The 16,468-nt window shown below is 50.0% G+C and overlaps 1 protein-coding gene and 1 non-coding gene across 2 annotated transcripts; both read right to left on the bottom strand.

Annotated features, from left to right (window-relative positions):
- Positions 1 to 975: 975 nt before the first annotated feature.
- On the bottom strand, positions 976 to 16,095 carry LOC117042032 (zinc finger protein CKR1-like). The gene is made up of 3 exons (XM_033141476.1): positions 16,010 to 16,095; positions 8,672 to 8,795; positions 976 to 2,504 (listed from the first exon to the last, which is right to left on the bottom strand). Exons 2-3 carry the CDS (start codon positions 8,757 to 8,759, stop codon positions 997 to 999), a joined length of 1,596 nt encoding a protein of 531 aa, XP_032997367.1. The 5' UTR covers positions 8,760 to 8,795; positions 16,010 to 16,095; the 3' UTR covers positions 976 to 996.
- On the bottom strand, positions 6,043 to 6,115 carry TRNAV-CAC. Its single transcript has one exon. It is a non-coding gene; the product is annotated as a tRNA-Val (tRNA).
- Positions 16,096 to 16,468: the final 373 nt, after the last annotated feature.

The raw sequence follows: 16,468 nt of genomic DNA, 5'->3' as shown, positions 1-16,468 counted from the left end.
GTCAATAAAGCTTTTCCTCCACATTCAAGAGGCTTACCAAAGTTTCACTGCCCTCCCTGCTCCCCAGGTGGATTCCCTAGCATCTAGTGAAGCCTGAGTCCTTCTCAGTTAGGCATCTAAGGTCTGGAGGTCAATCCTCAGCACGTTAAAGCTTTGTTATCCAGAGTTCAAAGTTACCCACTTTTGGGGGGGGGGAGGCAGCTATAAGAGAGGATTAGACAAATTCATGGAGGATAAGGCTAGCAGCGGCTACCAGCCATGAGAGCAATGTTCCCCCCCTCAACTGTCGGAGGCAGACAAAAACACAAAAAACCCCTCTTGTTGCTGGGAATCAGAAGTGATTGCTGCACCCGGGTCCTGCTTGCTGGCTTCCCATATGCATCTGAACGGCTGCTAGGAAGACAGGATGTGGGATCCTATATGAGCCTCCGACCTGATCCATCAGCGCTCTCTTTTAATGGGGCTGGAGGGGTGGGGAGAAGGGAGTCGGGTACAATACGGGGAGAGGAAGAGTCAAGTAAAGCTTTTCGATTCCCAAAACATGGGTTATATTTATACGTACACATTTGTCAAAACAAAAAGGTGAGCGAGACACCCATACGGATTCTAAATCAGGACCAAAAAACTCCCCAGTGGACATGGTTACTAGGTTTTCACCTCAACAGGCCTTCTTTTCCAAAAACCTCTTTTCCCCCCCTCGCTGTCGAGGTGCGTGTCTACAATCTCTTCGCTTATATGCTGCGGTCGCGTGTTTCTTTTCAATTCTCTTTTTCCCCCACCCACCCCAACCCCCGAAATAATTCCTCAACCACGTGCAGATCATCCGGGGCCGCCGCGAGAGCTGCGCCGTCGCTTCCCCCGTTAAGCAGAATGTACAAAAGGGATTCCTCTTCCTAGACTTGTTTGGTAAAAGGAGGGAGAGGAAGCGCGTCTCCCGTCTCTCCCCCCCCTTCCCTGCTTCTCTTGCGCCCCTTCTTCCGTTTTATTTTTTATTTTTTAGGGGCTCTCCTTCGAGTGGCTCCTCTGATGCTTCAGCAGGTTGGCTCGCCGCGTGAAACCCTTCCCACAGTTGGAGCAGCGGTACGGCTTGGTCCCGAAGTGGGTGCGCTGGTGGATGATGACCTCCAGGGTGGTGCCGAAGCTCCTCCCGCACTCGCTGCACTTGTAGGGCCGCTTCCCCACGTGGCTGCGCTGGTGCTTGAAGAGCTGAGAGGTCTGGCTGAAGTGCTCGGGGCAGTCGGGGCACTTGTAGGGCTTCTCGCCCGTGTGGATGCGCTGGTGCCTCTCCAGGTGGGAGCTCCAGGCGAAGCTCTTCCCGCAGTACTGGCACTTGTGGTTCTTCTCCATGGCGTGGCCCCGCTGGTGCGCAAGGAAGGCCGAGCTGTCGCCGAAGCGCTTGTCGCAGTCGCCGCACTTGTAGGGCCGGGCGTGCGAGTGTGTCTTGTTGTGCTGAAGCAGGTGCACCTTCTGGGCGAACTTCTCCCCGCAGGTGGGGCAGGGGAAGGGCCGCTCGCCCGTGTGGACGCGGCGGTGGCGCTCCAGGTGCGAGGCCCACACGAAGCCCTTGCCGCACTCCTCGCACAGGTGCGTGCGCTCGCGGTGGTGGCCCCTCTGGTGGCGCATCAGCGTCTGGCGGCTGCGGTACACCTTGCCGCAGTCCTCGCAGCCCAGGTGGGTCTTCTTGTGCTCCTCCAGCTCCGAGATGAGCGCGTAGCTCCGCCAGCAGGCCGGGCAGTTGTAGGGCCGCTCGCCCATGTGGTTGCGCCGGTGCTTGGCCAGGTGGGCGCTCTGGCTGTAGGTCTCCCCGCACTCGGGGCACTTGAAGGGCCGCTCGCCCGTGTGGACCCGCCGGTGCCGCTCCAGGTGGGAGGCCCAGATGAAGCACTTGCCGCAGTCGGCGCACTTGTGGGGCTTCTCCGCCGTGTGGCCCTTGCGGTGGTTCTCCAGGGCCGAGCTCTGCGCAAAGCGCTTCCCGCACTCGGGGCACTTGAAGGGCTTCTCGATCAGCTGCGAGCAGCGGTGCTGCAGCAGGTGGAAGTTCTGGCTGTAGGCCTCGCCGCAGTTGAGGCACTTGAAGGGCTTCTCGCCCGTGTGCATCCGGCGGTGGCGCTCCAGGTGGGAGCTCCAGATGAAGCTCTTGCCGCAGTCCGAGCACTGGAAGGGCTTCTCCCGCGCGGCGTTGGCCTCGCTCCGCTGGCGGCCCCGGGGCGGCGCATGCAGGCTCCTCGTGCAGTCCGAGCAGCGGCTCTCCAGGCTTTTCTTTAGCGCATGCCCTCGTTGAGTTGCTTTGTCCTTCTTCACCACCGGGATGATCTTGGGTGGAGGTGGTGGCGGCGGCGGTGGCTGCTTGGGCGGTGCGCGGTGCACCACGGGCTTGACTCGCCTGGGGGTGCTTTGAGAGGTGCCTGGCCGCAGCTCCTCGGGCCCTTCGTCCTCCTCCTCTTCATCGTCCTCCTCCTCTTCCTCCTCTTCATTGTTGTTACTGTTCAGCAGCTTGTCTGCAGCTGGAAAACAAGGGAACCAGCTTAGGAAGGCCAAAACGTGTGAATTTATATAACAGAGTAACACCTATTGATTGTGCTTGACATGTAGCATTCCCCCCTCCGTAGAATTGTAGAACTGTACAGTTGGATACTGGAAGAATAAGAAATCAAGATAACAAACTTCTTTTTTAAAAAAAAATAAAAGAACGGAAATGGTTTATTGAATATTTACAGACAATTTGTAAACAGGTAAGATGACTGGCAGGATTATTGTAATAACCTGCTGTTTTGTAATAAGAGTATGTTTTTAAAGGTAGATGAATAAATTGTGGGAACGTTGAGGATTACATCCCACATAAATGAGCAAATTAAGTTAATTTGAATAGGGAGGCAGAAGATATTAAAAATAAATTTAAGGAACCGCAGAAAGAGGGGGGAGGAAGTCAAGCTCTGAAATGTTAACGTGATTGTAAAATTAGTGAAATGTATAAACCTGAAAAGCATAATTATTTTTTTTAAAAAAAGAACTGTACAGTTGGAAGGGACCCCAAGGGTCATCTATTCCAGCCCCCTGAAATGCAGGAATATTTTGTCAAATGTGAGCCTTGAACCCATGGCCATGAGATTTAGAATCTGGTGCTCTACAGAATAAGCTATCTGTAAGTTGCTACAAAGGAATGCAGGACAAGCATTAACATGGCAACTGTAAAATCAGCCAAGTCACACCTTAGTTGTAAAGCATCAATCAACTAACCCATTAGCAGTTTACACCTTCTGACATGGGCAATTAGTTCCCTTTATTCCTACCCAATTTTACAGGTAAACACATGAAATTCTGACTGCTACAATTTTAAAAAACAGCAGCCGGGTGTCTTTAGCCTTTGCATTATCTTACCTTTCACAACCTTGGGTCCCCAGATGTTTTTGAACTACAACTCCCATCATCCCTGACCAATGGCCATGCTGGCTGGGAATGATGGGAACTGTAGTCCAACAATGTCCAGGGACCCAAGGTTTAGAAAGGCTGTATTAATAGCATCTGGACTTTTTTTGTAAGCTGCTTGGAGGGGAGTGCAGGTTGTTAGGTGTCGTGGAACAGGGTTCAAATCCCCATTCGGCCATGAAGCTCACTGGCATAACCTTTGGCCAATCTCTCTCCCCCTCTCCCTCCCTAACCTACCTCACAGGGTCGTTGTGAGGACAAAACGAGAAGAAAGAAACACATTGGCCATTTCCGAGCTCCTTGGAGGAGACAATGACATATAAATGTAAGAAATAAAAATTGCTTTTGGAATCAGGATATAAACTCAACCTTAACACTAAAAAGTCATGGTGACAGGGCGAGTGTAAAAAAGGGTTACTTCCACTTTAATTAATTTTCTCCCAAGTGTCTATTTTAAAAGGCTTCAGGCAAAGTATTTTATTTTTGTGAAGCATTACAGGCACTTTAATAACAACAGGAAGAAAGGGATGGGCTTATGTGATAAGGAAACAGAAGAGGTGGTTAAGTCCACAGCTCTCCAACATATGAAGTGCTATAGTTGTGCCATATAATAGTAATTTTATTTATCTTATTTCAGGTCTACATACCGCCTGATGGTAAAAAAAAACCTGAGAGTGGTTTGCAAAACTTATGTCTTTCCCCGTTCCACTGCATTAAAAACAGAATTGTCGCAATCAACCATCTCTATCAGTTTTGGGGGAACCTTTGGCCTTCCAGATGTTGCTCAACTACAACTCCCATCAGCCCCAGCAAACCTAGCTCACAGCCAGGCGTAGTGGGAGCTGCAGTTCAGCAACATCTGGAAGGCCAAAGGCACCCCACAGCTGATCTACATCAAGGAACAGGCACAAAAAACTCCACACACAAAATGTCTGGGATGCTAAGACTGGCATAAAGGAGTTCTGGAACTCTGGACAAAAATAAGGGCAGGGGGACTCAGAAGAGACTGGCACCTTGCAGCACAGGAAAAGCGAAAACGAATGGGACAGAGTAGGCTCAGGGTGACCAAGAAAGGAGCTTTAGGGTGTAGGAAGAAATGGGGTGAAGGCGATGGCACAAAAGTCCCTGGGAGGGTAATTAAAGCCACAAGCACTCCATATATTTAAAGCACTATGATACCGCTTTAAACAGGTGTGGCTCCCCCCACCCCAATGATTCCAGGAACTGTAGTTTGTTAAGGGTGCTGAGAGTTGTTATGGGGGGGCACTATTCTCTTCACAGAACTACAATTCCCAGAGTTCCCTGGGAGGATGGGTTGCCGGCTGAACCACTCTGGGAACTATAGCACCGGGAGGGGAATAGGGGTCTCTTTTAACAGCTCCCAGCACCCTTCGCAAACTACAGCTCCCAGAAGGCGCAGTGCAAATGCGGCCCAAGATGGTGCCCCCCCCCAGGGACTAAAAGAAAAGGAAGCATCTGGTTGGCCCATGTTAGAACAGGATGCTGGACAAGATGCGATCCAGCAGAGCTCATCTTAGCTCCTTATGAAGATGAAACATGTGAGGTTGTAGGAAATTGGGACTCTGGCAACGTGGGAAAAGGAGCAAGAGTGAGGAGGGTGGGCAAAGGAATTAGGAGAGGACAGCTAAAGAACACAGCTGGCAAAACCTACCCAATTCCAAAAAACAAATACTCACCAGGGAGAGCAGGGAAGAATAAAACTGGAATCTCAGCCCCTCTGTTCCTTGCCTCCATTGAAGCAGCCTTCCTCCCTCCTCCAACTTCCTCTCAGGGAGGCAGCTGAGGGAGGGAGTAGGGCAATTTATTGGCTGGAAAGGGGCACTTACTCTCTTTGTGGGTGGGGTCTTTAAAGAGCATCCCCTGGGGCATATGGAGAAGCAAGCCAAGGTGCTTAAAGGACTCTTTTTAACACAAACCCAGGCTCCTTTCTCAAGTGCACAATCTCTTAGCCCTACAGGACCCTCCCACCCCATGCCCCCAAGGGAAAGGAAATGCAAACTGTCTCCAAATCTCTGTGGGTAACAGCAGGGATGTAGGGTGATCCACGGGCAGAAAATTGGGGAAAGAGCTGGGAAACAAAGGCATTAAATGGCCAGTTTCTTATTAGAAAAGAAAGCCAGATGGATCGTCAAGCGGCGAGAATAGTAATAGGAGCTAAAGGAGGAACCTGTGCTTGATTTCTCAGCACAGTTGTGGAATCATGCCGGCAAATTGGTTCCAGGTGCTATGGAAGCCTTGATGGCCAGAGAAAGCTGCATCCTTAAAGGGTTGCAGAAAGTATAGGGTACTTCCCCCCACCCCCAAGTTTACATGCCAAGTGAAGAGGTTCTGTGTTATGCCAAGTGAGTAAAAAGTGCTTTGTTTAATGCTGAACAGAAAGAGAGGCTTCTCCAATTTTTATTGGGTTATAACCATTTAGATCAGCCTTTTCTCAACCTTGCATTCCTGAATGTCGCTGGACCACAACTCCCATCATTCCTAGCCAACATGGCCAGCGGTCAGGGATGATAGGAGTTGTAGTTCAAAAAAAAACCACCTAAAACTGGGGACCTGAGCTTGAGAAAGGCTGGCTTAGATAGTAGATATGTGTAAAGCTGTTTCTGCCCGGTTTCGAACCGGGGACCTTTCGCGTGTGAGGCGAACGTGATAACCACTACACTACAGAAACTCAGCTTAGATAGTAAGCTCCAGCGCCACGCCCCTCATCCCCCGCTCGCCCGCCTCACTCCCGCGCTGGCCGCCCCTCGGGGGATGATGGACGTGGCGCTGGAGCAGCGTGGGGCTTTGCGCGCCCTTCCCAGCGCTCCAGCTGGGGCGCCGGAGGGTGGCCGGCTTGCAGCGCCACGCCCCCATCCCCCACTCGCCCACCCCCCCCTCCCGAGGGGCGGCCAGCGCGGGAGGGAGGTGGGCGGAGAGGCGGCCCACCGGGGGCGCCGAGGGATCGTCGCGCCAGGGCGCACAATCCCTTTGAGACGGCCCTGTGGAGCACCGTACATTTCACACAGGACAACATCCATCTTAAAAGGGTCCTGCGGATCTCACAGCAGCTTCTTGCTCTGCCTGCAGCTGCAACTGGCGCTTGCAAAAAGCAAGCCCCACAAAAGCGGAACTTGCTTCTGCATCAGCAGGCCCAGAAGGGGGATAAAAAACCGAGACGCTGAGCCACTCAACACCCCCAGCCCTATCCATACTTCATAGCTGTCAACCTTTCCCGTTTTTTGCGGGAAATTCCCTTATTATAGCATTGGGAAACAGCAGGGAGGGTTGACAGCTGTGCTTCACCGCAGCGGCATCTTCCACGAGTGTTGTATGGGATTGCAAACCCGACGCAGGTTGTCTTGGGTGTCCTGGCGCAGGTGAGGTGTGGAAGCCAGCCTGGGAAGCGGGGGAGCCAAGGTCCACCTTTCTGTGCTTCCACATTACCAAAGAAAGGTATCCTTCCCCTGTATTGACACTGTCCTGGCATGCACTGGCTCAGCTCCTGAGTCCTGACAAGTTAGGCTTATAGAACTGTAGAGCTGGAAGGTTCCCCCCCCCCACCAACCCCGCCAAGAGTCATCTAGTCCAACCCACTGCCATGCAGGAATCTCAGCCAAGGCTCCTGGAACAACTTCTTGCTGACACTGAAACCCTGAAGATGCTGCTGATAGAAGCCGGATCCTTGAGCCTGGAACGTAACCACAGACTTTACGGAGGTCATTTTTCACTCGGGTATTAACTCTGGGAATTAAGCGAAAGGACTGCAAGAGGGGGAGAATTGAGCTCCCCCCCCCCACCTGGGCTCCCACCCACTCCAGCATGGCCTGTGGTCAGAGATGATGGAAAGATGCAGTCTCCATCAACATCTGGGGAGTCGGAACAGGATCCTCATCCCTAGGCTGGGGGGGGGCGGTTTTCCGAACTCCCTGTTCAAGTCGGGCAGAACAACTGGGGGAGAGGTCTGACTGAAGTCCTCGTACGCCTCACGTTGCATCAAAGCAAGCGAGAGTTGTTGTTGTCGTTGTGCAGGGAGGGACTAAGCACACACGTCTGGGCTTATGCGGCCTGTTCGACAGGTTTCGGACCTGCCAGGGTTTCAGCCTATTTGGAATGTTATTACCTAGGGAGGAATGCCGCGCGATCAATGCAAAACCAACAGGTTCCCTAGACTACGGCAAGGCGGGAGGAGCTCCTGTCAAATGGTGAGCTGGGTGCTTAGAAGACTGGGGTCGGAACCTCACTATCTGAAATGTTGCGCTTGTACCCCATTTGCTCCTCGAGGTGGGAAAACTGCGTGTCTTTTTCCCAGCCAAGCTCTTCATTTGCTACCTGGGAATTTAAAACGCGTGCAACTGTGACTATAAACTGTAACCTGATACATTTCTGATTCATCATCATAATAATAATAATAATAATAATAATAATAAATTTATTTATACCCCACCCATCTGGCTGGGTTTCCCCAGTCACTCTGGGGGGCTGACAGCACATATGATATCTTGCGTCTGCTATGAGTCCAATTGCCGAATCTCTCAGACCATTCTAATCTAAGAATAAGGAGTCTGAGGGCATGGCTGGATTTAGGTTTGATGAGGCCCTAAGCTACTGAAGGTAATGGGGCCCTTTATATGTCCAGCTGTCCTTTGTCTACAACAAATTGTCGCTGTTTTTGTGTTGAATATATGCTATATGGTAATTTATGGACCTAATAGGTATCTGAAGCCATTTGCACATGCAGAATGTAGGCACCCTATATATAGAAATGAGCAAACCAGTGATATTTTAGGGAGCAGGCTAGCAGGCGGGGCCCATCACTTACATCATAGGAGCCTACACCAAACAAAACACTGTTGCTGTATGTAGGTTTTATTTTATTTGTTTTTTATCTTATATTTTGGAAATGTAAATCCAGTGTTTTTTTCCTTTAAATTTTTTTTGGGGGGGGGGCACAAGAGAGTGGGGCCATAAGCTATAGCTTGTTTAGCTTATATGTAAATCCGGCACTGTCTGAGGGTCTCTTGCAGCTTTTCCCCTCCCTTCCTGGGAGCTTCCCATTGCTTTTTTTTCGCTTTTTCAGAACGAAGAGCCACTTCCCTGAACATGTTATCAGTGATAGCTGCTGTTCAGGGGAGGCTAAGGGGATGGAGAGGTCATCTTTATAGCGTGCAAAAAAAAAGAAGAGAGGATAAAAACCAAGTACGAACGGAAGAGGAGATACAAAGCGGAAGGGAAATGGGATCCTCACCCAGAGACATCAGCGTCTCGTAGCTCTCCTGCATGACATCTCGATATAGTGCCCTCTGACGGGGGTCCAGGTACACCCATGGCTCCATGGCAGAAAGAGTCAGCTCTCAGGAATCCAGCAGCACCTACCAACAACAAATGAAACCCATTCAACATCTGCCTCTTTATTGGAATGTACTACTTTCCAGTGTGGTGTAGTGGTTAAGAGCAGCAGACTTGTAATCTGGTGAACCGGGTTCGCGTCTCCTCTCCTCCACATGCAGCTGCTGGGTGACCTTGGGCTAGTCACACTTCTCTGAATTCTCTCAGCCCCAATCACCTCACAGAGTGTTTGTTGTGGGGGAGGAGGAAGGGAAAGGAGAATGTTAGCCGCTTGGAGACTCCTTCGGGTAGTGATAAAGCAAGATATCAAATCCAAACTCTTCTTCTTCTACTTAGGGGTGGCATAGCTGCGACGCTCTGGATACCATTAAACAACATCTCCCATTATCTCAGACCATTGGCCGTGCTGGCTGGGGGCTGGTGGGACTTGGGGGTCCAAAGGCATCCATTCAGAGGACCACAGGTCTCCCTCCACCCCCCCCCCCCCCGGGCCCCCTGCTATGCCTTAGAGAAGATTAGCAGGAGAAGCAACAGGTTTCTTTCCTGGTCTGATTGCTTCAGAAAATCACCAGCCAACAGCAAGTTAATGGACAAGATGAGAGAGCCTGGTTAAAGGCCTTTATGCTGGATTCAGTACACAGTGTTGCAACCTCTGCAGGTTTTAAATATATTCCCTGCCTTCTTTCACAGGCATGATAAGAAGTGTTATATGCGCACATAGCATTGCTATTCTGAGAGGCCCACGAAAGTACCAAATTAAGGTGTTTTTACAACAAATTGAAAAGCTGGAATTTGGCAAACGGGTACTTCCAGCACACCTTAATTGTCAGGTCTAGATGTAGGACCTTTTCAAAAATAAACACACATACACATCTGCCATTGATGCTTTCGTTGAGATTCCTGCATTGCAGGGGGTTGGACTGGATGACCCTCGGGGTCCCCTCCAACTCTACAATTCTATGATCTGTATAAATATGCTCTACAAACTCACCCATAGCCAGAATTCCAACAGTGGAAGCCAACCCCACCCCCAGCCTCTAACAGAGTGTAGGCCTGTGGGATCTCTCCCCCCCCCCCCACAACCACCACACAAGTGGGATCCAAGTGAGTCCTACTCAAGAGTAGACCCATTGGAATTGATGTTCATATGGTTCAGTGGGTCTACTCTGAGTAGGACTAGCATGGGCTGCAACCCAATTTATTTATTAAACTGTCTTATACCAGTCTCCGACCCCAACGAGTTTTGCATAAAGTAGCAAAAAACTAAACTGGAAAACGCCCACTTTTAACAAAAATCAAAGACTCAAGGCTTCAAAGGAGCAAACCATCAAAAAGCCATGCTGAACAAGGCTGTTTTCACCGCCTGCCTATACAGCGTGAGGGATGTGGCTCTAGCTGCCTCCTTCTGAAAGGCAATTTCACAGCTGAGGGTGCTGCTGCAGAAAAGGCCCCGTCTCACGTTGCAATCTATCGGGGCTTTGATATTTTCATACTTCCCTAAACATCCAAAGGGAAGGAAACCTCCACCAGGAATGGCTCTTGACATGCCACCAGCCACTGTACCCAACTTATGCCAGGAAGATACACCTTGACAGATTCTGATTCAACGTTCAGATTGGGGGGGGGGGATGTTTTTGCAATTGTTTCTTCACACCAAACACCTCCAATTAAAATACTGCTGCTAGGGGGAGGGGGGCACCAGCAGAGGGAGAAGGAGATAGTTTCATTCTCCAGGGTGAGAGAGTCCTGTTCCTCTGGAACAACCCCAGACAGGAGACAGGAGGGAAGTGGGTGATGCATGCCAGGTTGGAAAGCTTTCATTTTGCCTGTTGCTTAGCTGGCTGCAGTGGGCGAGAAAAGAGATTGCTGGCACCCTAAGCTGAGAGCCTGTTTTTAGGACCTCCTCCTTTCTCTCACCCACGAAGGAAGCATTTGCACCCAAGGTGAGAGATGGGGTGGTTCGCTGGACGTTCTTTCCATTGACATTCCCGACATACATCCCAATGCGCTCTACGTGGGGCTACCTTTGAAGGTGACCCGGAAACTGCAATTAATCCAGAATGCGGCAGCTAGACTGGTGACTGGGAGTGGCCGCCGGGACCACATAACACCGGTCCTGAGAGATCTGCATTGGCTCCCAGTACATTTCCGAGCACAATTCAAAGTGTTGGTGTTGACCTTTAAAGCCCTAAACGGCCTCGGTCCTGTATACCTGAAGGAGCGTCTCCACCCCCATCATTCAGCCCGGACACTGAGATCCAGTGCCGAGGGCCTTCTGGCGGTTCCCTCACTGCAAGAAGTGAGGTTACAGGGAACCAGGAAGAGGGTCTTCTTGGTAGTGGCGCCCGCCCTGTGGAACACCCTCCCATCAGATGTCAAGGAAATAAACAACTATCTGACTTTTAGAAGACATCTGAAGGCAGCCCTGTTTAGGGAAGTTTTTAATTTGTGACTCTGTATTGTATTTTGGTATCTGTTGGAGGCCGCCCAGAGTGGCTGGGGAGACCCGGCCAGATGGCCGGGGTATAAATAATAAATTATTATTATTATTATTATTATTATTATTACAATGTGACCAACTTGGATTTGGGTCTTTGCTATTCAGATTCCTTTACTGTGCTTCCACAAGTGCATCTTTCTCTCGTATTAGGAGATGCTGTTGTTGTTTTTTAAAAAAAAAAAATATAATGGCTTGTTTTCTTGGGAGGCTTTTGGAACTCAGCTCCACCGTGGGGAAAGCAGCGTACAAAACATTAAATGGTTTATTTATTTTATAAGAAACGAAAACCCTTAAGTAGCCGAATGCTGCATTGGCCTGGCAACTCAGGACAGTGCAACCGCAACATAGTGCATGAGTCTGATAAGGGGAGGAATGTTGGGGCAGGAAGGGGGGGGTGGAAACCCCAAGCTAAACCACTTAATGCACGGAGAAAATTTCTACTACATTGAAAAAGCCGCCCACTGCCCATGCCCCATTGTTGAAGTGCTTGCAAAGCTCTGGCCCTTTTGCAGGCATCCATCTCATTGGACTGTTCCTGGTTTCCATGGCGGCCAGATTCAATACAGAAAAGGCTTCACTGCTCTTTAAGGATGTTTACACTACTGGGCTTATACTAATTCAACAGCCATTCCCCCCCCCCCTTCCCAACAAGAAACCCTGGAGATTGTGGTTCTACAGGGAGCGGGAAAAGGTCTCAGAAATTCCTGTCTAATTCCACAAAGGTGGGGCCACCGAGTTCCCCCCCACCCAAAAAAAAACAGTGTCTAGCTAAACCTTTTATCTGCTCATATTCTCTGCACTGTGGCTTTTGCTAAGGAATTTCTGCAGCTCTCTTCAAGTCATAAAAGCTGTCCCAAGTCTTTTCTTATTTCGCCTTCCAAATCCAGAGGTCATGTGAATTTGAAAATTTCATTTTTAAAGCTCACTGGGTCACAAATTCTGGGCCTTCTCCTCTTCAAGGTCTGTGCAGCTTACCATTCTCCATCCCCTCAGTACCACCCCCCCCCCCCAAAAAAAACCCTACCATATATTGGAATCTTTTAGCTGCATGACAGGACCCTGTTGTTTTGCAGACCAGGAAGCGGATGGTTTGATCCTCTTAATCAGGCATAGGCAAAATCCGGCCCTCCAGATGTTTTGGAACTACAATTCCCATCACCCCTAGCTAACAGGACCAGTGGTCACGGGGGATGGGAACTGTAGTCTCAAAACATCTGGAGGGCCGGAGTTTGCCTATGCCCGCTCTTAATACAGGGGTGTGTGGGAATCTGTGGTGCGCCAGGTGCTGATGGAGACTAGAATTCCCATCATCCCTGGACCTTGGTCACCCTGACTGTGGCTGCTGGGAGTCCCAACGATAGATATAGAAGACCTGAGGTTCCCTATTCCCAGTCTAGAAGATTCCCATCTGCTGCTTACGCAGGCTGTGATTGGCTACACTGCGCACGACAGACCTGTCCCAAACCAATCAGGGAGCTTCGAAGATGAGCAGAGATTTGAACCCACATCTCCCACATCCAAGCTTAACATTCACTGCACCAGGCCAGCCACAGCAACTGGAGAGCAAGAACTATATAGTATGCAGTGTGTTAGGAAGCAGTTCTATACTGACACAGAGATGCAGGGGGGTTGAAACTGGGACCTTCTGCATTCAAAACACAGCCTTTGGTCCTTCCCCCTGAACCGGGGCTGGCGAGATTTAGGCTTGAATCCCAGCTTGGGACCCAAAGTATGAGCTAGACCAGGTCACTCACTCTCCACAGCTGCCCTACCTCGCAGGGTTGGTATGAAGAGGTGGAATGGGAAAAGAGACCAGGCACTCCACCCTCAGCCCCTTGGAAGAAACGAGGAATATTTATCATCAACAGCACCTCGCAGATGAATATTGCTGATGGATTCTAACTCCCTGTGGAATAATAACTCTCCCGGCTGACCTCTTGCTGATTTTAATTTGATATATATATATATACAAAAGGGTGGAATATCAAAAGGCAGAGAAAATAAAGAGCAGGTAAAGGGTTGGAGAGCCGCACACAAACTATTACCCAATCCGGCGCATGTTTATTTGCACAGCGGCAATACTTATTTGGATTGCTAATTTCTTGTGCAATCTGCTATTGGAGCCTACAAACAGGGTGTGTGACCAGTTGCAGTTTAGCTCTCCCAAGATTAGGAGGGAATGCTTTCTTTAATTAAAAAAAAACACAAATAAAAAGGGGGGGGGGAACCAGCCAGAAACTGTGACGCCTGTTAAAGAGATTCCACCCTGCCTCCAAACTGGCTCCCTTCAGGAGTTTTGAACTACAACTCCCTGTTGGCTGGAGCTGATGAGAGATGTGGTCTAAGACAGTTGGAGGGCGCCAGGTTGGCAAATTCTGCCTTATGCAGTTCACATTCAGAAGGTCCAGCTCGAGATATTTAGGGCAACTCAAGGCATAAAGTCCAAACGGTGCTGTGTCCTACACCGCAAGGGTTCAAAAGCCGATTAAAAACAGAGAAATCTGTGCAGTCCTTAGCACTCGTCAACAGGTTTACCATACCTATCAGTCAATCCCCCATTCCCACCACCCTTCTGAGTAATACCCCTCCTCACTCTCTCAGTATATATACGGGTCTGGTGACTTCCGTTTCAGTGTATCTGAAGAAGTGTGCATGCACACGAAAGCTCATCCCAAGAACAAACTCAGTTGGTCTCTAAGGTGCTACTGGAAGGAATTTTTATTATTTTATAATAATATTGTTCAAGGTGCTGCAAGTTCGTTATTCATAATTTGCTTTAGCGAGGCATGAGCTTTCGTGAACCAGAAACCACAACATCAGAGGCATCACCTGATAAAGCAGGCTCTCTTCCAGGAAAGCTTAGGGCACAAGGAAGCGCAACATTTTTGTGGATTTTGATACAACAGACTAGAATGTTGAGCAGGGGTAGCTAACTGGTCGTGCACCCTATGTTGCTGAACTACAACTCCCACCAACCCTGGCCTAGGTTGGCTAGGGCAGATAGGAGCTGGAAGCCCAAAAACATCCAGGGGGTTAGCGCCCTAGGATTTCCCAAACCTGGGTCTCCAGCTGTTGTTGGACTACAACTCCCATCATCCGTAGATAGCAGGACCAGTGGTTAGGGATGATGGGAATTATAGTCCAACAACAACTGAAGACCCATGTTTGGGAAATCCTAGACTAGAATAACTGGAAATTTGCCTCCATATTTTATTGTATATGGGACGTGGGTGGCGCTGTGGTCTAAACCACAGAGCCTAGGGCTTGCCGTTCAGAAGGTTGGCGGTTCGAATCCCCGCGATGGGTGAGCTCTCGTTGCTCAGTCCCAGCTCCTGCCAACCTAGCAGTTCGAAAGCATATCAAAGTGCAAGTAGATAAATAGGTACCACTCTGGCGGGAAGGTAAACGGCGTTTCCGTGCGCTGCTCTGGTTCACCAGAAGCGGCTTAGTCATAATGGCCACATGACTCGGAAGCTGTACGCCGGCTCCCTTGGCCAATAAAGCGAGATGAGCGCAGCAACCCCAGAGTCATCCACGACTGGACCTAACAGTCAGGGGTCCCTTTACCTTTACCTATTTTACTCTATGCTAAGACCAGCTCTGTTCCTCGAAGTCATCTTCTAATATGGCTTATTCCATTATTGGGTTAAAAAAAAAGTTTGCATGTTTTCATACTTTGCCAATTTCTTCTGTTAGCGCTTTAGCAGAAGGCAAACTTGGCTACTTCAGAACATAGAATCATAGAATTTTATTGTTGGAACTGAGCTATCCTGCAGCATGCCAGGCATCACTCTCAGCAACTTTTGAAAAACCTCATACACCAAATAAAAGTGCAAATATAATATTGCAATAAGCATAAATACAGCAGTATGTGAAACTGGTTAATTTCTGAGATTTCAAATTGCTGTGCTCATACCGTAAGGGCCCCTGAGAGCTTAACTTCCAAGGCCATGTAAGAAATCTCTTTTTCAAAAATCTTGTAAGAATTACTAATAATTCTTGGAAGCAGTAGCAGTGTGAAGACTAGATACCAAGCAAGAAAACTTAACATGATAAAGGTGGGCGTAACTTCTGGTACAAAAGAGGGCAGGGACTCTGTTTTATTCCCCCCCCCGCCCCCATATTAAAGTAACCCACAAGAAAGGGCTAGGTAGTCTCTGCCTGCGGATGAACAGAACGCGCTCGGCCCCATTAAGAGGCTACCACAAAAAAAGAAAACCCGGATTGCTTGCAAATTAAAACTTTTGTGCGTGCTGCAACACGCTTACGAGGCTACCCAGAAGACTAAATCCGGGCCTTTAACCCCCAAATCTATAGGGACAGATTGGAAACTGCTTGCTCCGATTCCACTGCAGGAGGACGCAGGAGTCCAATTCGATTTGGCCATTGATCTTCCAAGGAGGGGGGAGGGAAATAAGTCTCCTTTTCTCTCCCTCCCACCGACGGCCAATTTGGCGCTCGCCCTTGTTCCCAGTCCCACCCACCCCCTGCAGCAAAATGGGCCGAGGCTTAATCACTCCCCCCACTCCTCCCCTTTAAAGGGCTCCCCACCCCACCCCCCAACCGGCAGAAGGGCTTTGCTTCGCCATCCCTTCCCTCCCACCTCCCACCATGAAACAAAAAAAAGAAAGGGGGGGGAGGAGGGATCAGGGCCAATTAGTCGGCAATCGCTCCAGGCCTCGATCCCGCGCGCCGCCCCTCCCTCGCCTCTCCGCGGGGATCCTCGCCTTTGGTCACCTGCAGCGCGGCTCCGGCAAGTTTGCAAATCGGGGGGGTCGTCCCTGCTGCGTGTTGTGGGGTGGGGGGGGGGTAGAGGAGGAGAAGCAGCACCAGCAGCAGCCGCTTCAGCTTAATCCGGATGTGCAGCGGCGGCTGACTCAGGAAACTCCGCCTCTCTCGGTGCGGGGCTGGCGAGCGGCGGCAGAGAAGGGCGCAGCTCGGGCGCCTGGCAGCAGGAAGGGGAGCCCTCTGCTGGGCGAGGACCCCCAGATCGGGATCGCGAGTGGCTCTTGCAGCGAGAGGGGTTTGGGGTGTGTGGATGAAAGATGAGGTGGATGAAGAAGAGCTTGCTCTCTTTAAAAAATAAAAAAGATCCTATCTGGAATATATCTATATTTTTGTTTTCTGGGCTTGTTGCTGCTCGCAGGGGAGTTTCCTCGGCGGTTACCTTAAAATGTTTCTTCTCGACTTGCGCGT

Source organism: Lacerta agilis, chromosome 2 (genome assembly GCF_009819535.1).
Source record: "Lacerta agilis isolate rLacAgi1 chromosome 2, rLacAgi1.pri, whole genome shotgun sequence".
Lineage (NCBI taxonomy): Eukaryota > Metazoa > Chordata > Lepidosauria > Squamata > Lacertidae > Lacerta > Lacerta agilis.
This window is presented reverse-complemented; position numbering and strand designations above follow the sequence as displayed.

Excerpts from the sequence above, each read along its gene's own strand:
- LOC117042032 (XM_033141476.1), bottom strand. The coding sequence starts at position 8,759 with ATGGAGCCATGGGTGTACCTGGACCCCCGTCAGAGGGCACTATATCGA. Across the intron at positions 2,505-8,671 it reads CGAGACGCTGATGTCTCTGG|CTGCAGACAAGCTGCTGAAC; the intron begins GTGAGGATCCCA and ends CTTGTTTTCCAG.